The following is a 21344-nucleotide window of genomic DNA, read 5'->3' on the forward strand; positions in this document are numbered from 1 at the left end:
GGGCCCAATCCTATCCGACTTTCTAGCACCGGCGCAGCAGCTATGCAGCCCCAAGGTAAGGGAAAAACCGTTCCCATACCTTGAGGAGGCTCTGTGACTGTTCCCCCCCTACCACAGTGTGCAGTGCATGCCCCATTGGTACAGCTGCACCAGCATTGAAAAATTGGATAGGATTGGGCCCTTAGCCAGTTTCAAGACTAGCAGGCTATTCATGGCTACAAAGTTACAGGCCAGACCTGCTTCCTTATATCTTAGCTCTGCTCCTGTTTGCATATGTATATGGCAGCCTACTCAGGGGTTGGAAGATGCATTCCTCAGCCTCAAGCCATTGAATGGAGAGGGGTGGGTGTACCTTTAAAATGCAAAGGCTGGGCATCTACCTGACTTAATACACACAATAAAGCTACCTGTAATTACACTTTAGAAAAACCATAACACTTCACAGCAGACCAAGTTAGTGGGGGACAGAAGGGAACACAGTTGCATCAACACTCTGTAGACATGAAATTCATCTTGTACCCCCTTATTTATTGAAATGGGATCCATGCAACATTATCTGTGGATTGAAAAGCTAATATGATATGCAGAGCAGCTGGCATCCCCTTAGAGCAGGGAAGCAACCTTGGGAGTGCCACGGAGCCCTTCTTCAAGAACTGCTGTGCAAGCCTTAAAAATACGGATTGCTATCCCATGCCTCTCTAGATGCCAGGTTGGTCCAACTGAGAAGCCTACAGAGTGTGTATTCTTCCAGGGGAGGAGCTGCAAGCTCAGTGATCAGGCAGGCTGTACAGTCCCTGTTCCAGAAGGGGAAGGACTTTTCCGGGGTCTGGGTCTGAGGCCCTCTGGCTGCTGCTTTGGGTAATACTTTGGGTGCCCACAACTGGTAAGGACAAGACCCTGATTGCCAGAATGGGCTGAACCAGCTTCAGAATTTCAGGCTGAGGTCCCTTCCTTGCAAAGAGCTCCCAGCAGGCTCCAGGAGGGGATCCAGGAGAAGCATCCCACTTCCAAGAGGACTTCTGATGAGACCCACCGTGTTTGGAGTGTCCTGCAGAGGGCTGTGGGGGGGGGCCCCCCTTCCTCTTTGCATAGGACTGGCAGCAGCAGAAGACCCCCCACAGCATCTTTGGACGGGAGGGGCTTCCTTGGATCCTGGTGCTGTGGTTCACTCGGTGGCTTACAGCCCAATCCTAGCCACACTTTCCTGAGAGTAAGCCCCATTGACTCTAATGGGACTTACTTCTGAGTAGACACGCATAGGCTTGGGCTGCCAAACAGTCCTTTGAGGCTGAAAGGGTTAAATTTCACTTCAGATGAAAATGCTTCTCCAAAAGAGGTGCTAATTAGGCTGATTAGGCACGATGCTTTAAAAAAAGAGCTCAGCAAAGCGGGAGGCTGCAACTTTTTCACGTCCTGGTGAGATCATATCCGCGGAGTGGATTCTAGGAAGGGAAACTCCCCCTGCAGACTCAGGGGGGAAAACGAAAGTGACTCCGGTTTCCCTGTGCCAGGAGTCATGGCAGCTGCAGGGGACATCCAGGACCTCTGCGAGGAAGCCACCTGCCCCATCTGCCTGGACTATTTCATGGACCCGGTGACCATCGCGGAGTGTGGGCACAACTTCTGCAGAACCTGCCTGGCCCAGAGCTGGAGGGAGGAGGAGGAGGAGGAGGGAGATGCTGCCCTGGTGGGCTCCTGTCCCCAGTGCAGAGGATCCGCTCAGAGAAAGAGCCTCATCCCAAACCGGGCACTGAAGAACGTGGTGGAAATAGCTAAGAAGCTCCGTCTTGGGGGCCAAGGAGGGGCCAGTGAAGCGGAGGGGGTTTGCGAGCAGCACCAGGAGCCCCTGAAGCTCTTCTGCAAGGACCACCAAGCCCCCATCTGTCTGGTGTGTGTCACATCCAGGGAGCATGAAAGTCACAAGGTGGTTCCTTGGGAGGAGGCTTGCCAAGAGTACAAGGTAGGAAAGGGATGAGGATTTTGATGGGGGAGGGAAGTGGGGCAGAGCTGAGTTGGGTTGCAGGAGCACCCCTGTTAAAGAGCAGAAGTTTACCTATGCCTGATCTGTGGACCAGACTGGATCACCCACCTCCACAACTGGGAGGCTGGATGGTTCAAAATGCACATGGGTTTGTTCTGTCAGACCTAAAGTGTGTGCTTGTTTTTGTGCAATCTGCACACTGCACAGTATGTGCTCATGATGCCCCACCCTTCATGCCTCTGAAGTGCCAGCCTCTGCTCCTCCCATGTTCTGGGTCACACTCCCTCTCTCCCTCCCCATTTCCTCTTCCTCTCTGCCCCCCACTAACCAGCTACCTCAGGCAACCATCTCAGTTGGCTTCCTGGAATGACCACAGTATATGTATTGGCAACCTTCAGTCTCGAAAGACTATGGTATCGCGCTCTGAAAGGTGGTTCTGGCACAGCGTCTAGTGTGGCTGAAAAGGCCAATCCGGGAGTGACAATCCCTTCCACACCGGGAGCAAGTGCAGTCTGTCCCTGGTCTGTCTCCCTGGCTATGGGCCTTCCTTCTTTGCCTCTTAGCCTCAGACTGTTGGCAAAGTGTCTCTTCAAACTGGGAAAGGCCATGCTGCACAGCCTGCCTCCAAGCGGGCCGCTCAGAGGCCAGGGTTTCCCACTTGTTGAGGTCCATCCCTAAGGCCTTCAGATCCCTCTTGCAGATGTCCTTGTATCGCAGCTGTGGTCTACCTGTAGGGCGCTTTCCTTGCACGAGTTCTCCATAGAGGAGATCCTTTGGGATCCGGCCATCATCCATTCTCACGACATGACCAAGCCAACGCAGGCGTCTCTGTTTCAGCAGTGAATACATGCTAGGGATTCCAGCACGTTCCAGGACTGTGTTGTTTGGAACTTTGTCCTGCCAGGTGATGCCGAGGATGCGTCGGAGGCAGCGCATGTGGAAAGCGCTCAGTTTCCTCTCCTGTTGTGGGCGAAGAGTCCATGACTCGCTGCAGTACAGAAGTGTACTCAGGACGCAAGCTCTGTAGACCTGGATCTTGGTATGTTCCGTCAGCTTCTTGTTGGACCAGACTCTCTTTGTGAGTCTGGAAAACGTGGTAGCTGCTTTACCGATGCGCCTGTTTAGCTCGGCATCGAGAGAATGAGTGTCGGAGATCGTTGAGCCAAGGTACACAAAGTCATGGACAACCTCCAGTTCATGCTCAGAGATTGTAATGCAGGGAGGTGAGTCCACATCCTGAACCATGACCTGTGTTTTCTTCAGGCTGATTGTCAGTCCAAAATCTTGGCAGGCCTTGCTAAAACGATCCATGAGCTGCTGGAGATCTTTGGCAGAGTGGGTAGTGACAGCTGCATCGTCGGCAAAGAGGAAGTCACGCAGACATTTCAGCTGGACTTTGGATTTTGCTCTCAGTCTGGAGAGGTTGAAGAGCTTTCCGTCTGATCTGGTCCGGAGATAGATGCCTTCTGTTGCAGTTCCAAAGGCCTGCTTCAGCAGGACAGCGAAGAAAATCCCAAACAAGGTTGGTGCAAGAACACAGCCCTGCTTCACTCCGCTTCGGATGTCAAAAGGGTCTGATGTGGAGCCATCGAAGACAACAGTGCCCTTCATGTCCTTGTGGAAGGATCTGATGATGCTGAGGAGCCTGGGTGGACATCCAATCTTGGGGAGAATCTTGAAGAGGCCGTCTCTGCTGACCAGGTCGAAAGCCTTTGTGAGATCTATGAAGGCTATAAAGAGTGGCTGTCGTTGTTCCCTGCATTTCTCCTGCAGTTGTCTAAGGGAGAATACCATATCAGTGGTGGACCTGTTGGCTCGAAATCCACACTGCGATTCTGGATAGACGCTCTCTGCAAGTACCTGGAGCCTCTTTAGTACAACTCGGGCAAACAGCTTTCCTACAACGCTAAGGAGAGAGATGCCGCGGTAGTTGTTGCAGTCACCCCTGTCACCTTTGTTCTTGTACAGCGTGATGATGTTTGCATCCCTCATGTCTTGAGGTACTCCACCTTCTCTCCAGCAGAGACAGAGGATTTCATGCAGCTCAGTGACGATGATCTCTTTGCAGCATTTTAGGACTTCAGCAGGGATGCTGTCTTTTCCAGGTGCCTTGCCAAAGGCAAGGGAGTCCAGGGCCACGTGAAGTTCTTCTAGGGTTGGTTCACTGTCAAGCTCTTCCAGCACAGGCAGGCACTCAATGTTGTTCAGTGCTTCTTCGGTGACTACATTTTCTCTGGAATATAGCTCAGAGTAGTGCTGCACCCAGCGTTCCATCTGCTGCGCCCGATCCTGGATGACCTCGCCTGTGGCAGACTTCAGAGGGGCAATTTTCTTCTGTGTTGGACCTAGGGCCTGCTTGATACCATCATACATCCCCTTGATGTTGCCCGTGTCAGCTGCTATCTGTATCTCGGAACAGAGCTGGAGCCAGTAGTCGTTAGCACATCTCCTGGCAGTCTGTTGGACTTTGCTGCGAGCAGTTCGGAGGACCTGCAGGTTGCGCTCACTGGGACAGACCTTGTATGCTGCTTGAGCTCTCCTCTTTTCCTCAATGACTGGTGTCAACTCCTCAGAGTGGGCTTCAAACCAGTCTGCCGCCTTGTTGGTCTTCTTGCCGAATATGGACAAGGCGGTGTTGTAAACGGTATTCTTGAAATGTTCCCATCTGCTGGATGCGTTTGCGTCGGCCGGGCCTGGAAGAGATTCCTCAAGCGCTTGTGCAAATTCCTCCACTTTTCTCTGATCCCGGGTCTTGCTGGTATCAATGCGAGGTCTTCCTTCCTTTTTCGTGTGATACAGTCGCTTTGTTTGCAGTTTCACTCTGCTGCACACCAGGGAGTGGTCAGTGTCGCAGGCAGCACCATGATAACTGCGTGTGATCTTGATGCTGGGAAGGCTGGAGCGTCTGGTGAGGATCAGGTCGAGCTGGTGCCAGTGCTTTGATCTTGGATGTCTCCAAGAGACTCTATGTTGGGGCTTTGTGTTGAAGAATGTGTTGCTGACACAGAGACCGTGATGACAGCAAAACTCTAGCAGGCGTTGGCCATTTTCGTTCATCCTCCCAGTGCCAAACTGACCTAAGCAAGTGGGCCATGAACTGTTATCAGCACCAACTCTAGCATTGAAATCGCCGAGGATGAACAATGGCTCTTTTACAGGGATTTTCTTGACAGTGGTGGCCAGGTCATCATAGAATTTGTCTTTGGCTTCTGCTGGAGACGACAGAGTCGGTGCATAAGCACTGATGAGAGTGATAGGTCCTGCTGATGACTGGAGCTGCAGGGACAAAATTCTTTCACTTCCCACAGTAGGTGGGATGATGGATTTCAGCAGGGTATTTCTGACCGCAAAGCCAACGCCATGTTCCCTGGTTTCGTTTGGTGGTTTTCCCTGCCAGAAAAATGAGAAATTTCTCTCCTTGACAGATCCGGAATCTGGCAGCCTAGTCTCTTGAAGGGCGACGATGTCCATCTGCAGTCTGCTCAGCTCCATGTCGATGACAGCTGTTTTGCGTGCATCGTCTATTTCTTGCAGGTCATCAGAGAAGCCAGGTGTCATTGTCCTAACGTTCCAGGTGCCCAGCTTTAGGGCAGTAGTTTTCTGTTTTCTGTTGCATGGTGCAGAGTTGTCGATCCGCTTGTCGGTTTTCACCCTAAACCCCACGCACCCCATGAGGTTAACGGACCGTGGCGAGGCAACACCTTACTGGCTGGGGACTGCCCAGCTTAAGGCGGGCGGTAGCTGCCCAATGAGATGCAATGATCTCTCCCACCGTCGGAAGCAGCCCCTGGCGTCATGCTCTACGCCAATCGAGCAAAGACTTATAACCGGTAAACTGCTGCTTCCCGTATTGTGCCGACGCCGTATGGCGAAGTTGGAGTGTCCTCTCCAGTGCGCGAAGCCTGGGTAAAGAAGGTATGGAGGATAGGCTGTTACCCATGCAGCAAATCCCCCCTCTCCACGTCGCTGGAATGGTCCAATGGAAAGGCAGAAGCCAATACGGTTGGTTCCAGCGGCGTCGCAGGAGTTGCCAGAACGTGACTGTGTTCAGCCATGAACTGCCTAAGGGACTCCGGCTCCTGATTTTGCCTCGAGGTTGACTCCTGAAGCCTTTTCCAGAACTGGATGTAGCCACAAGGCAGTGGAGGTTTGGGATCAGAGTTTCCTTCTCTTAGATGAGCTGCCTTCCTAGGCTGACGAGTCCCATCTACCCGGTGGCTGTTTAGTCGCCTCTTACGACAAGTACAGCCAAACTGAGGGCCTATTCTTGGCCCCCAGCCCCCAGGGGTATGCTGTATGTCTTCCATAAGAATCTTATGCATAAGTATTTTCCAAAAGTAGAATCCACTTCTGTGGTTACAGCAATCAAGTTCAGTAGAGATACAATGCAAGCTTTACCTTGGATGTGATTTGCATGTGGAACAAAAGATGACCAGCATCAAAAGAATGGTGGTAATTCTGAGTGGAAAACATGGGTGGAAGACTTATGCTGGTGTATGTACTATGTACAGCATGAACAACAAAACATGAGTGGGTTCTACCTAAGGACATGTCCTATATAATCACATTCCTCCGTGCATGATGATTTATATATCAACACCATTCAACTGTTTATTTAAAGTGTCTGGCCCATATTAGTAGGGGTGGAGCAAAAACTGGATGCAGGGGTGCCTGACTATGTTAACACTCCTGTTTGAACTCAAGCACAGAGTGTCACAGGTGGACATAACCTACCCTGAGTTGTCTCTTGGCCTTGATTCTGCTCCAGGAGTGGCATCATGGTTTGATCAAACCAGACACTGGCTGAGGGACCATGCCCATCAGTTACCCTATTTAGTCAGTACCCAAAACACCATAACAAGATGATCAAGAGGAGCATCATGGGGGGGGGGGTCTTTTACAGTGCTTCGCCCCAAGGCCTCAGCAAAACGTCACTGTTCTGCTCACATTCCTGCATGAAGCTCCCTCTTCCCCTATACAAAAAAGTAGCTTGGGGAAGTTGAAAGAGGAAGAGACAGCAGTAGAGGGAGTGGAGGCATGCATAGGATTGGGCTGCTACTCAAGTCCCAGGAATGCTAGCAGGAAACAGGTGTTCCATGAAGAGCCCCCCTCACCTCATCTTCATGGAATGACCACAGTACAGAAGAAGAAAATTAGAATTTTCCTCTTGGTCTCCTACAAACATCAGGAGCTGCTCAGAGCCCTTCCTGCCTGTGAACAAGCTAATTCCTACAAATGACACTCTCACAGGTTCAGATTCATCCTAGAGCAACTAAGCCTGGGTTTGGGGCACACTCCTGCTGCTCTCCTGGTTGGAAGAGCAGCCAGCTATGGGAACTGCCCAGGGACATCCCAGTCAGCCTGAAAGTGCTGACCATCCTTTGATGCCTCAGTAAGGGACCTTTGGAGTCTAAAGTGAGAGAGGAAAGACTTTTCAGAAGCCCAGAAGGAGGCTGGGTAGAAGGAGCCAGGGAACCTGCTGGTGGAAGGAGGCTTGGAAGGGTCAGGACAGCCCCCTGCATGGGAGAAGAAGGTGGTGGGTGAAGGCTAAATCCCTCCCCTCCCAGACCTGAAGTAGACTTTGAGGTCTCATAGCCAGGCCCTGGAGGCTCCCCTCAGCCTGCCCTCCCCCAGGGGAAGTCATCGCAGGGCAGCACTAGGCAGAGCCACCTAGACTTGCCACAACCAAACAAGGCTTCCCTGGCTAAATGACATCACATCCTGCTGGAAAAAAAAATTCACACTGTATAATATTAAAAATGGGATTCAGTCCCATTGCTGAAAATTTTGCAAACAGCTGAGATTGAAACACACGCAGAGGCTGGGTTCATAAATTGGCACTCAGCTAAGTAACAAATGTTATGTAAAGCTAATATGTACAGTAAAACAGCAGATTCAGCCTACCGCTAGCTATTAAGTGAAATCTACCTGAAGGTTCACTTAGGCACATTCAATATGCATAACTGTTTAAAGCTGTCTTGTCCAACACATTGTAAGTCGCTGTTGAACCTGATGCCCATTGGTTTGCCATGTCCCACAAATGAATGACAAGCTGGTGCTGTGCCTCTCAAAATGGGGCAGGCAAAAATGACACACCCACACCAGCCCCTGGCTAATGGCTGCTGGAAACAGAATGTTGTGCTCATTGGAGACAAGTGAGGTGCCACAAGCAGAATGCAAGACAGTGCTGGGGACTGAACTCCAGGAGTCCTTCTGGAAGGCTGTTCTCAACACCACCCAGAGGTTGCTTTCCCACTGTCAGTAACATCCTGTGCAATTTCCTCTACAGATCTATGGCAACTTGGAGTTCTGTTTTCCTCCTGAGACAAAATTACTGGCAATTCAAATGTGTCCACTTTTAAATGTTTACGAGCTCTTCTTGTGGTTTTTTCAGGCTTGCGTAGCTCATAATCGTAAATGTTTCCTTGCTCTTATGTGTCCATTTGTCTTAGGGCTGTATTATTGACCTGTATCTTAACTTGGGAGTAGGGTGGGAGAATTGTGAGTGGCTAAGGAAAAAAACATGCGTACTTGACTGACATTGGTGACCATTTTTAATAAATATTTTAAGACAACCTCCAGTGAAGAATTACTGACTCAAAAGACATTGGAATTAATGCACTGGGGATTTCACACTCATACAAATGTGAGTCTAGTAACTCTGTCCTGTCAATGTGCTCTGTCCAGCATAGGATAAGCAGCAGTGAAGCTGAAGGAAGCTTTGGAGAGGGGTGGGATATGTGTTCTTCATCTCTGTCTCAGAGTTTTAAACTTGGGCTCCAACTGTATCTACCACTAGGATAGAAATTCTATCACTGTGGGATAAAGACCCCAAAGGACGGGGGGCACCAGAAAAATACTGCAATATGAGGCAAGGAAACTCCTTGTCCAGTTTGCTTGATCCCATCTGCCTGTCTCTTGGAGCCCAATTCTCTACATGTCTACAAAGAAATAAGATTCATTATAAAGGGGCTTACTCCCAGGTAAATGTGGATAGGATTGGTGTGTGTGTGTGTGTGTGAGAGAGAGAGAGAGAGAGAGAGAGAGAGAGAATATCGGTCATCTCTCTAAGAAACTAAACATGAACTTTCATTTCTCACCAGGATCAGATCGCTAGCAGGCTAAAGATCTTGAGGGCAGAAAGAGAAAAAATCCTGACTTATAAAGCTGATGCAGAAAAAGAAAGCCAAGACCTGCTGGTAAGTGTCACGATTGTTGGGCAGTTCAAAGTTACATGAACCTATTCCTGGAGACATGGAATAGAGCATGCAGGAGCCCAAAGGCAGGAGGCAGCTCCGCTGCTCTAATCCTCCATGGCTGGAATGGCCCCATCTTCTATGCACGGCTGTTCTGAAAGTGGACCCTTTCAAGTCTTTAGGAAACTCTTTCATGATGTTGGTGTGCTCCCTGGGGCATTTGGTGGGCCGCTGTGAGATACAGGAAGCTGGACTAGATGGGCCTATGGCCTGATCCAGTGGGGCTGTTCTTATGTTCTTATGATGGAATGTTGATTTGATCTTTTTGAAAACTCAGAATGCCCTTCCTTTCCTGTCCTAACTGTTGGTGCTGCAGTCAGACTAAGGGCCTGATCCTATCAGACCCGGCACTGGTGATATGCCTGTACTGCTGGCTCCTGGTGTTGCAAATATGCCATAAGGCACTTCTGCAGCACCCAGTGATGGGGGTTCTCAGCACTGGAAGAGGATGCCACAGGAGCAGCTGGCAGTAAGGTTCGCCACCCTATGGCGGTGAAGTTTATTTCGGGACCGGGGAAAGAGGGCGGAACTGGGCGGAGGAGGGGAGGATTGGGCTCAGGAGAGGGTGGAGACGGTGGCAGCCTTTGCTGCCATATCCTGTCCTCTCTCCTGGGCTAGGCAACCTGACATGGGCCTCCTCAACCCTGTGCCTACTCAAAGGTGGGTGCAGAACCAAGGAGGCCCATTGGTGCTGCTGCAGCATTACCCAGGGGAAGGGAGCGAACACTCCCTTCCCCCAAGGAGACTTCCAGTTCTGGCCTGGTGTGCATAGGATCCAGTGGTAGCCCTTTTGGTGCTGTTGGAGCCCTGTGCTGGGTGGGATAGGGTTGGGCTCTCAGTCCTTTGGTCTTCCATTCTTTTCTTCCTATCTACTTGTTGCAGAATCAAACAGAAGAAGAGAGACAAAAGACCAAGGCTGAGCTTCGACAAATACACCAGTTTCTGGAAGAACAGGAGAAAATCCTTTTGGCCCAGATAGAAGAGGTGGAGAAGGAGATTGCAAGAAGAAGAGACGAGCACGTGGCCAGACTCTGCAGGGAACTCTCCACTCTGGAAAATGTCATCCAGGAGATGGAGGAGAATTGTCAGCAGCCAACCTGTGAATTTCTGCAGGTAAGGTCTGATCTGCTGAGTTCAAGTAATCACCAGGGCTGCCACATTCTGCAATAATTGCAGGTTCCAGTCTGTTTTCTTTACATTTGTCTAACCTGGATGGTACCAGGGCATGGACCACTGTGGTCAGGTCCAGATGACCAAAGCTTGGCAAAAGGCTCCTGGCCATGTCCACCACCTAGCAATCTTTGGAACAGCAGTGGATCCAGAAGGACTCCCAGTCTGCACACCACTTCCTGCAGAGGGAGGGCTTTCCCATTCAGAAAAGGTTGATCATCCAGCACCTGCATTGGGGATTTCCTGATCAAAAGAATCTCCTTCTTACTCATCTCACCTCAGTTGTTCACTGGAAGGAAATTGAGGGCCCAACCCTATCCAGCTTTCCAGTACAGATGCAGTCGTGTCAATGGTGTGTGTACTGCATCCTGTGCTTGTGGTGGATGGCAGTCATAGAGGCCTCCTCAAAGAAAGGGAATATTTGTTCCCTTGCCTTGGGGTTGCATTGTGGTTGCATAGGATTGACCCTGGCAGTCTTGAACAGGCAACATCAGAACCCAAATGATTTCTTGCCTGTCTACAGTCTCAGCTTGGAACCACCATAGAAAGGACTGCAGGATAAAATAGAAGTGGGGAGATCCATTTGGGTATGGGAAATGTGTCTGGGGAGGAATTGATTGGATACCTTGCAGTTTCCTGTAGATAAAGACAAGCTCATGCACAACAGTTCAGGCCACTTGGAATTAGGGCTACATGGAAGATACATGATAAGGAAGAGTGTTTTGTGCTCTTACTTTTGGCAAAGCACCCTCTTAGAGTCCTATCCTATCCTCTTCTCCCCCTCCCCCCCCAGTGATGAAACCATGGTGCCAGTGAATTCAGCTGGTGGGCAATGCTGGAGGCTCCTTTGGGTACATTTGTTCCCTTACCCAGGGATAATACTTTTGTGCCAGAGCAGGTCTATCCAGGCTTGTGCCAGCTATTTTACTGGTGCAAGTCCATGTCATCTGGGAAGGTAGATCAAGGCCTGGAAGGGGGATAGGATATCAGCATCATCACTGCTGTCAATACTGCACCCTTCTAGCCCTGATTCCACCCTCGCCTTATCCCCACCCCTTTCCCTCACCTCCAGACTCCCTCCCCACCCCCACACTGACTTACTGATGCCAGGGGATGTAATGGCTTCGCTGGCAGGCTGTGATTGCCACTTATCAATAGAAGCCTGGCTACTCCTGATAGCAGCTTGCAGTTCTGACTGCTGTAAAGCTCCTTTTGTTGCCAAAACACTAGTGAAACACTTTATGGAGCTCTACACTCAAGGGCTGAATCCATGAATCCTTAAGTGGAGGATTCATTTTCCATCCTTAATCCTTAAGTGAATGAATCCTTAAGTGGATGAATGAATGAATCCTTAAGTGGATTCATGGAAAATGGATCACTGCCAACTGAACACTGGAGGACCAGAGAGCACCTCTATCCAGGGTCTAAAAAGACTGATTTGCCAATGGTAGGATCTTGAGTTCCAATTCTTTTCTTTGCAGGATGTTAGAAGGACCTTGCAGAGGTAAGTGAATCCCACTCAATTCCTTCTTTCTTTCCTGATGCTGGGAATGGCCTGTGAAGAATGTTGCTCTCTGGGGGCTCTTGGGGAGAGTGTGTAGAACTCCCCACCCCCCAGTGTTCCACTCAGGGTCTCCCTGTGGAACATTCGGTCTGCACATCCAGCATGGCTGCCAGACCTCTGTCCCCTTCCCTCAGTCACGCATTACCTTGAGGTGTGTCCGTACCTGCAGTATTTTATATTAATTTTCATTGCCACAGCTAGAGAAGCCTCCTCCCCAAGGCACCAACAGCCTGCCCTTGTCTCTGTCTCCAAGCTTTCTGTACTGCTGTTCTCTTCCTTGCTATCCTCTTGCTCCAGTCAGGAATTCCAGATTGGATGGACTGTGGGATCAGATTGTTTTTTCTCCCCACTAGGTCTGAGAAGAAGGAAGCATTTGAGAATCCTGTGGCTTTTCCTCCTGAGCTGACCAGCAAAATCAGGGAATTATCTGATAGAAAACCCCTTCTGGAGGGTGTTGTGAGGCAATTCCAAGGTAATGGTGTGCAAGGATGCATATGCGGGGCAGGTTTAGACAGGACTTGCCATGGTGCAGGGGGCTGAAAAGAATGGGGGGGGGGAGAAATTCCTAGAAAATGGGCTCAACCATCTTCAGTGAGTGGAAAACAAAAACACTGTTGGGAAATGGGTGCCATACCACCTGCAGGACACTGGGGGGCAGCATATTGTTTAGGAATCAGGCGATTCAGACCTTGACTTTGTCCCCTCTGACCTGTGGAGATTTTGCTTCCTCTTTCCCTCTCCTCCTGATCTTCCAACATGCAAGACTTTGCTCCATGAGCTCTGACCAGCAGCATGAAGGCAGCCATCCCATGAGATCTCGCATACTTATGCCAAGGGAACCACTCTAGGTTTCTACCTTTGTGTGCAGTCCAAGAGACAACCCACACATCTGTTGCCTTTATGCCTAGCTGTGGATTTTCCAGAAACACCTCGTTGGCCACTATAGAAAAGAGGCTACAGCATTCCTAAGGGACCCTGGGGGGCAGGGTAGAAATGAGAAAGAAGTAGGCAAAAAAGTGGGGAGACTGGGCATTCATGGCAGATGTACCTCTAGGCATTTCTCTACTAATGAAATGTAACTGTTCTGTGGAATGCTCTTGAATCACAGAAAGAGAACCTCCCCCAGTCACTGTTCACTGCTCTCAATTTGCCTCTACAGACAAATGTGGGAAGAGCAGGGGGTAACGTTGGCTGGGGCAGGGTGAATGGGCACTATTCTGCTATATCTTGCATACATTATCTCTGTGAAGAACTTGCTCCTGAATAAGGCTAGAGTAGCTGCTTTCTTGCTACCAAAGGTGCTGGTGGGAAGTGGGGGGAATACTGATTTCTCTCTTAATGACATAGGGGGAGCAGCCTTACTTCATCTCCCAGAGACCAGAAACAAAGCACAGGGTTCCATTTGATAAAAGACTGGGTGAGGATCAGCAATATGTAGAGTATGCACCTCCCTCAAAAGAAAAGACTCAGGGCCCAATCCTATCCAACCTTCCAGTGCCAGTGGATGAGGTTGCACATACGCATCATGGCTTGTAACCCATGATGGATTTTTCCTCCAGAGATTTATCCAATCCCCTTTTAAAGGTATCTAGGCCAGATGCCATCACCACTTCCTGTGGCAAGGAGTTCAGCAGGCTAACTACACGCTGAGTAAAGAAACATTTTCTTGTCTGTCCTAACTCTCCCAACACTCAATTTGAGTGGATGTCCCCTGGTTCTGGTGTTATGTGAGAGTATAAAGAACATCTCTCTATTCACTCTATCCTTCCCATGCATAAGTTCGTATGTCTCAATCATGTCCCCCCCTCAGGCATCTTTTTTTTTTGCAAACTGAAGAGCCGCAAACATTGTAGCCTTTCCTCATAGAGCCCAGTAATCATTTTAGTCGCTCTCTTTTGCACCTTTTCCATTTCTGCTATATCCTTTTTGAGACGTGGTGACCAGAAGTGGACACAATACTCCAGGTGTAGCCTTACCTGCAATTTGTACAACAGCGTTATAATATTAACCGTTTTATTCTCAGTACCTCTTCTGATAATCCTAAGTATAGAATTGACCTTCTTAACTGCTGCCGTGCATTTGGTCGACACTTTCATCGAGCTGTCCACCATCACCCCAAGATCCCTCTCCTTTTCCAAGCATTTCAGTGGAGACAAGTATCCTCGGTTATTGGTATCCGTGGAGCGTCCTGGAATGGATCCCTCATGGATACCAAGGGGATGACCGTACACCAAAAATACCCATTTCCTAAATGGCAATAAAGAGAATAACTGTTGATCCTAACAGATGTAGATGTGTCTAATTGTGGGAAGTAATGTAGATGCTGGCATTGGGTGCATTCAGAGAAACAGAGTAAAAGCTCACTGATTAGGGGGAAATGTTCAGGGAATCCTTTTTCTTTTCCCCCCAGTCCCTAAACTAAGATTGAGAAGGGAGGGGTAGAAGCAAGGAAGGGACATTGCAGAGAAAGCAGAAGACCTGGAGTGCAATTATAGCTACCTGAGCCTGGTGTGGGTGGAAAGACCTTGCAAGGGGTCCAGAGGTTCTAAGCAGTGGGCATATTCTGAGTAGATGCAGGTGGGTTGTTGCACCAAGACAGAGTAGCAGTTTCCACTCTAATGCCAGGTCGGAAACCTGCCTGCTGTAACATTTTAGTTCCCAGGGATTAGCAGTTAACCTGTGTGAGAGGGAGGAGGAGCAGATAAGAGAACTCTGGGAATTTTGCCCAACCATTGGGGAAGGGCAGGATTCCCCCATCCCATGCTGGACAGGAAATCACGGGCTGTTTCGTTGTTGCATGCGCAGGTGGGAGTCTTGTCCCCGCCCTTGCCCCAGACAAATGAGAGGTGCTATCGGAACAGCCCTTGGTTATCTCCTCATAGCAGCTAGTCGGTGCCACTGACATTTGCACTCTGCTTTTTCTGCAGTTGTTGGTGCCCCTTTGAAGCTACCCTCGTCGTACAGAGCAGGTGCCAGCAAGGTGACTTCAGATGTTGGTGCCCCTGATGGCCAGCAGCCAGCCACTAAGCCAGGCCTTGGCCCCATGAGCTGCTTTGGGGCTTGTTTCAGCTTGGATGGCTCAGTGGCCCCGCCAGCCTTTGGCAGCAGCACCGCACAGACACCCTTTGGAGAGAGCGGCCCTCTGGTGTCCTTTGGTGCCAAAAGCACCCAGCCAGTGTTTGGAGCGACCACGTCCGTCTTCTCCTTTGGGACAGCCACCACATCTGCAGTGTCAAGCTTCGGAGCCGCCACCCAGTCAACAAGCGGTGATGCAGGCGCTATCATTGGTGGCTCCGCCCCCTTTCAGTTCACCTTTAGGGCACCCAACCAGCTGGCAGCAGCAGGCGGTGCCTGTGGCCTCCGCGCTGCTGTGGGTGGCAGTGCAGGAGGCCCTGCTGTAGATTTCAGCTTTGGCAGTGGGCAGGGTGAGGCAGCACCCCCCTCTGGTTCATCCATAGCACAGCCTCCTTTGAGCAGCCAGAACCAGGGTGCCCCCTCTGCCTTCAGCATTCCTGGCACAACTCATGAGAGCAAGCCGGCCTTTGGAGGTGAGTCCTGGAGGGCTGGGTTTGGGGATGGATGCAGGTGGGCACTTGTTCATTATTATTATTATTAACAGTATTTATATACCGCTTTTCAACTAAAAGTTCACAAAGCGGTTTACAGAGAAAAATCAAATAACTAAATGGCTCCCTGTCCCAAAAGGGCTCACAATCTAAAAAGATGCAAATGAATACCAGCAGACAGCCACTAGAACAGACAGTGCCGGGGTGAGGTGGGCCAATTACTCTCCTCCTGCTAAAAAAAGGAGCACCCACTTGAAAAAGTGCCTCTTACCCAGTTAGCAGGGGTAAAAGTTCCTTCCTGGTTGAGAGGGTCCTATATCCCCTTGGCATCACCTGCTGGCTTTCCAGGATGTTCTTCAGTACCCTAGACCATGTGGGCACCTGAAGTGGCAGTCTGGGCTGTTTGGGTGTATTGGCGATATCTCAGAAAGATGTTCCAGCAGCCAAAAGTATTTGAGCAGAAAGAGAAGTCCATCCCTGAGCACCAGCCTTAGCATATCTCCTGCATTCCAAGGCACAACTGTTGCCACATGGGTCTCTCTTGATGCAGTCCAACCCACCCCTTACAGAGACTGTTATATTTCCATCGTCTTCCCACTGCACCCATCCACCCTGATACCACCTTCTGTGGCTGCAGTCCTGTCCACGTCCTCCTGTATATAAACCCCCTCAAACTCGGTGGACCTTGCTTCTGGGCAAGTATACTGTCAAATGTACCATGCTGGTATTCATTCAGAGCTTTGCTTCGAGGCAAGGTTTCTTGGGGTGCTTGTACCATCTGCTTTCTCTGACCTCGACTGAATTGTAAGGGCCGAAAATCCTCGCATGCTAATGTTGGCTTGTCCAGTGAGCCACAGGATGATATTTATTATCTCTGAGAGGGTAGATAACACTTCTTGAGAGTGGCAGGCTCCAGTCACAGTAGTTTTCTAGGCCTGAGAATGTGAGATGGGATATTGTGGTAGGTGTATCTGTTGAATTTATGTTCCCTGTTTGAGGATTCTTTATTCCTGTATTTAAACATGTCAATATGGGTGTTCCAGTTCTGAAAGTGGCCCTGAAAAAAGAAACAGAAATATGTGTGTGGGGGGGGGGGCGGTTGAGATGTGCATGCTCTGAACAGATTTTCTGTCCTTTGTTTGTCACCCAGGAGCTCCCACACCCACCTTTGGGCAGGGTTTGCCTACCCCAGGAGGGGGCACAGCAGGCAGACCCCCTTCCCTCAGAAACCCCATCACCTCAGCCTTTGGATCTACTTCTGGTAAGAGCCTGAGATGTTGTGGAGGGCGTCAATGACAACCCTCACAGACTACTCAGCGCTGAAGCTGGGTGGAAGATATCCTCCTGTCTTTTTGGCCCCGCAGGGTGGACCCAAGTCTGTGCTGAAAAACACAAATGGCTCTTTTATGTACAGTTTGGGCTACAGATGCTCAATTTTAACATGTTTAAAATAAGATGTGAACTAATGTATAATATCTTCAGTCAAGATTGACCCTCTCATGAGAGGGATGCCTTTCTTTTTGGGGGGAGCTGTGGAAGAAGATACCTTCCTCTCATCCTATAGCACAGTAGTTAAGTTCCTAGGCTCTGCTGATCCTGGAAGCCAGGCAGGGACTGGTAAGTCCTTAAGACTTCAGTGCCCATATCTCAGATCAGGATCAATGGAACATGTGCCCCTGATTGATTGGTCAGCAGGCCTTCTTAATGCTTAAGAAGTGTCTCCTCCTCAGAGTCAGGCAGCCCCTCTTCTAAGATGAGGCATGTAGCATTAAAGAACAAAGCGTGCCTTATGTTCTGAACATTTTGCTTACTTAAATTTAGGCGAATTTAATCAGTTAATGGACAACCATAGAGGACTGAATGCACTTGGTTTCTTCAATGTAGAAAGAACAGCAGTGACAGATGCTTTTGGTGGTGCTTAAGAAGGGCTTACTTTTTCCTTATGTGTCCCTCCAGGGTCAACGACTCCCACCATTGGGACTGAACCCAAGACAAGGCACCTCAAGCTGCTGCTGCCCCTAAGACGTAATACCCATAGGAAATAACCCAACTGGACTTCAGTTCCCTTCTAAGCTGCTTAGATGCCCAGTCTGGGCACATAAACCAAGGGAGTCTTGTTCCAGTGTCCATCCTCTGCAGGATTAGCCCGGGTGTCTGTTTCTGTGAAATCCTCAGGAAGCAGCCTTTTGGGTGGCATTTACCCCTCAAGTGAGACAGGAGGAACAAAGTCATTTCTGCCTGCATGTTCCCAGTAGGAACAGAAGCCTTGTCTCATCACGCTTTTTCTCTCTCCTCTTCCCTGCCCCTCTCTTGTCAGTGCTGTTTGCCCTGGACCTTGCCACAATGCTGGCCAGTGACCCACATGAGCCTGTGGAAGCCTTTATTTCGGAGATGAAATCATGCACCACCATTACAAGCCCCAAGTCCAGACTACAGTCACACCCTCTCCATTGGGTGAGGCACCCTTCCCAGAGTCCATCTTGCAACCGGCTGCTTCTCCATGGGCCCCTCATTGAAACACTTTTGCTGCCAGCCTCATCAAAGGACCTCATTATAACAGCTAATATTATAATGCCGTTGTACAAATGGATGGTAAGGCCACACCTGGAGTACTGTGTCCAGTTCTGGTCACCGCATCTCAAAAAAGACATAGTGGAAATGGAAAAGATGCAAAAGAGAGTGACTAAGGTGATTACTGGGCAGGGGCACCTTCCTTATGAGGAAAGGCTACGGTGTTTGGGCCTCTTCAGCCTAGAAAAGAGACGCCTGAGGGGGGACATGATTGAGACATACAAAATCATGCAGGAGATGGACAGAGTGGATAGAGAGATGCTCTTTACACTCTCACATGACACCAGAACCAGGGACATCCACTAAAATTGAGTGTTGGGAGAGTTAGAACGGACAAGAGAAAATATTTCTTTACACAGCGCGTGGTTGGTCTGTGGAACTCCTTGCCAAAGGATGTGGTGACGGCATCTGGCCTGGACGCCTTTAAAAAGGGATTGGACAAGTTTCTGGAGGAAAAATCCATTACGGGGTACAAGCCATGATGTGTATGTGCAACCTCCTGATTTTAGAAATGGGCTATGTCAGAATGCCAGATGCAAGGGAGGGCACCAGGATGAGGTCTCTTGTTATCTGGTGTGCTCCCTGGGGCATTTGGTGGGCCGCTGTGAGATACAGGAAGCTGGACGAGATGGGCCTATGGCCTGATCCAGTGGGGCTGTTCTTATGTTCTCTCTGAAACCCCATGGAGGTGGGGACGATGATGACGACAAACTTCTCCCTGTTTCCGTGAGTTTCTGGTGAGGGTGGGAGCTGCCATTCAGGGGGCTCCCCTAAAGCACCTACCTCCTCTTGCTGCTCATGGTACTGTGGTGCCTTTTTTAATTTTTTTATTGCTCTTTGATTCGAGTTTGAAGGAAGAACTGACTGGTATGTGGTGAGGTGTTGCCAGACTTGCAGTAAACATTTTTGGGGATGCTTCTCTCCAAGGGAAGACAGTCCCTGTCTCAGTGGGTGTGAATGGCAGCACTGCTGCAGGGCTACGTGTCTTGTGCAAGCCTGGTGTGAAAAGACTGGCAGCCCCTCCCTGCCTCTGCACCCACCAGATGCAGAGGCAGGGCTTCTTCTCTCACTGCTCCAGAGTATTGCTTGGAGTGAAGAGTTTTGGGTGCTTCCCCCAGCAAGCAGCTCTAGCTGAGTCTGTCAGTGAGAGAGTGGCAGTAACTGCTCCTGAACTGCTGCATTTCAGTCCCAGGGCACACATGAGGCTCTCCTCTCTCCCCAGTCGGGGGGTGGCGTAGCAGTGTATCAGGAAAAGATTTCACTTCCTGGCCCTTAATGCTGGCCTTCAAAGGTGCAGAGCCTGTTGCCAGATCAGATCCCTTGGACACATCAGCGATGACTGTAAGTGTGTATGTGTGTGCCTGCCTGATTCTAAATTAAAATATTTTTTAACAAAATAAAATGTTATTTCCAAATTTCAGCTAAGTTGCCTGTGACTTCCTTCAGACTTAATTGATAGAGGTGTGAAAGTACAACGCTGTGTATTAGAGATGCGCCTGTTAAGATCTGTGGAGGCAGCAGGCTGGAACTTGCTAGATGCTGCCCTCCCCACTAAGGCCAGGGGTGCATGTTTTGTTCTCTAATATGTGGCTCAGGTCTGTAATGCTCCAGAGTTCTTGCACGTCTCAGGTGGGGGTGAATGTGCAGACAGGCCAGTGCTGTCTGGGCCATGGGAGTGTTCAAGAGGCTTCTCTTGATTGGGGTGGCAGCTGGGGAGGGGGAGGGGCTTGTCAAAAAACCAGCCCTCTTTTGAGATCTCCAAGTTCCACAGCAGCAAAGCCCCTGCATGTGTTTGACCCTCCTGCAGGAGGCCTTGCTGTTTTGATCACCCTGGGTCTTCTTTAAAGCCAAGCAAGGCTAATTTTTCAGTCCCCTTAAGGTGGGGGGTAAAGGAGGGGAGAGCTGCTCTTGCTGCTTCTTCTCAAGAAGGAGCAGTGTTCCTGCATCTCCCCACCACTGAGGAACCCAACTTCTTTCTCTCCCTCCCCATTGCAGGGAGGCAGCAGCTCTCCCTCTCAAAGTTCATGGCTGGAGCAGCTGCAGCAGGGGCCAAGACCCTGTGGCCCCCACCATACTGAATGGGCTTGATGTTCATTTCAACATTTAAAGAAGACTTGGATCATTACTGTGGAGGGATCTAGTGGAAATGGTGCAATTTCTTTTCCTTGCTTCTGTCGATTTAAAATAAAAACCATGGTGTCAATGGGGAGTGTCTGGCTCAGCTGCCTGTTGCCCTGAGAAGGAGATGCTCCCAGGTCCAGCAGCCCCTGAACTTGGCCCCTTGGAGATCTCCCTACTCCATTCTTAGTGAAGCACTCCCTGGAAGGGCCCAAGGGAGGGGAGAGGGTGTAGAACAGTGCTTCAGGGCTTGTGCCTGGTTCCAACCTTTTCTACCAGAGCAGGTGTGCCTATTGGGGTGTGTGAGGAGAACAGCCAAGGTGTACCTGCTGCCCTGGGTCTTACTCCAAGCAGGGGCTACTGCTGGGGTTATCTGATGTGTATTTGAAAGCAGGCTCATTGCTCCAGGGCACTCATGGTCTTTCAGGTGGTCATAAGAACCAGAGCAGGGCAAGAACACTGATGAGAGGCTCCTGCACTGCCCAAGGACCACATTCACTCACCCCAGCTGCTTGAGTGCCTTCTCTCTTGAGGTGCTATAACAGGTATAGTGATGGCAACAGTACAAAATGGGGGAAGTGGGGTGCATCAGGCTGGTGGCCTATCTAGTTTTCTGGCTGGCATGAGAAGATGCAAACAAGTCAAACTGATGTCAGGAAACAAAGACATCATAAAGCGCTTTCTGAGCAGAGGAGGCTGGTGCTGTGTTGCTGGTAGGGTCAAGGCACGGGGTGGAGCTGGAACAGTAAGAGCAGGTCAGCTGGGGGGAGGCACACCCTGCAGCTTCACCCCACACCCTTTGCTAGGTAGAAGTGGTGCCTCTAACCCCGGCCCTGGGGCCACTTGCAGCCCTTGAAGACTCCCAATGCGGCCCTCAGGGAGTCCCCAGTCTCCAATGAGCCTCTGGCCCTCTGGAGACTTGCTGGAGCCCGCACTGGCCCGACGCAACTGCTCTCAGCGTGAGGGCAACTGTTTGACCTCTCACATGAGCTGTGGGATGAGGGCTCCCTCCACTGCTTGCTGTTTCACGTCTGTGATGCAGTAGCGGCAGCAAAGGAAAGGCCAGCCTTGCTTTGTGCAAGGCCTTTTATAGGCCTTGAGCTATTGCAAGACCTTCA

The 21344-nt window shown here is 50.1% G+C and overlaps 1 protein-coding gene across 1 annotated transcript; it reads left to right on the forward strand.

Annotated features, from left to right (window-relative positions):
* The first annotated feature begins 1497 nt into the window (after positions 1-1497).
* On the forward strand, positions 1498-19467 carry LOC136640416 (zinc finger protein RFP-like). The gene is made up of 8 exons (XM_066615536.1): positions 1498-1960; positions 9085-9180; positions 10120-10350; positions 11889-11911; positions 12325-12443; positions 14899-15519; positions 16688-16798; positions 17494-19467. Exons 1-8 carry the CDS (start codon positions 1517-1519, stop codon positions 17580-17582), a joined length of 1734 nt encoding a protein of 577 aa, XP_066471633.1. The 5' UTR covers positions 1498-1516; the 3' UTR covers positions 17583-19467.
* Positions 19468-21344: the final 1877 nt, after the last annotated feature.

This window comes from Tiliqua scincoides, chromosome 2, assembly GCF_035046505.1.
Source record: "Tiliqua scincoides isolate rTilSci1 chromosome 2, rTilSci1.hap2, whole genome shotgun sequence".
In the NCBI taxonomy this organism is placed as follows: Eukaryota; Metazoa; Chordata; class Lepidosauria; order Squamata; family Scincidae; genus Tiliqua; species Tiliqua scincoides.

Excerpts from the sequence above, each read along its gene's own strand:
- LOC136640416 (XM_066615536.1), top strand. The coding sequence starts at position 1,517 with ATGGCAGCTGCAGGGGACATCCAGGACCTCTGCGAGGAAGCCACCTGC. Across the intron at positions 1,961-9,084 it reads AGGCTTGCCAAGAGTACAAG|GATCAGATCGCTAGCAGGCT; the intron begins GTAGGAAAGGGA and ends ATTTCTCACCAG. Across the intron at positions 11,912-12,324 it reads GTTAGAAGGACCTTGCAGAG|GTCTGAGAAGAAGGAAGCAT; the intron begins GTAAGTGAATCC and ends TCTCCCCACTAG.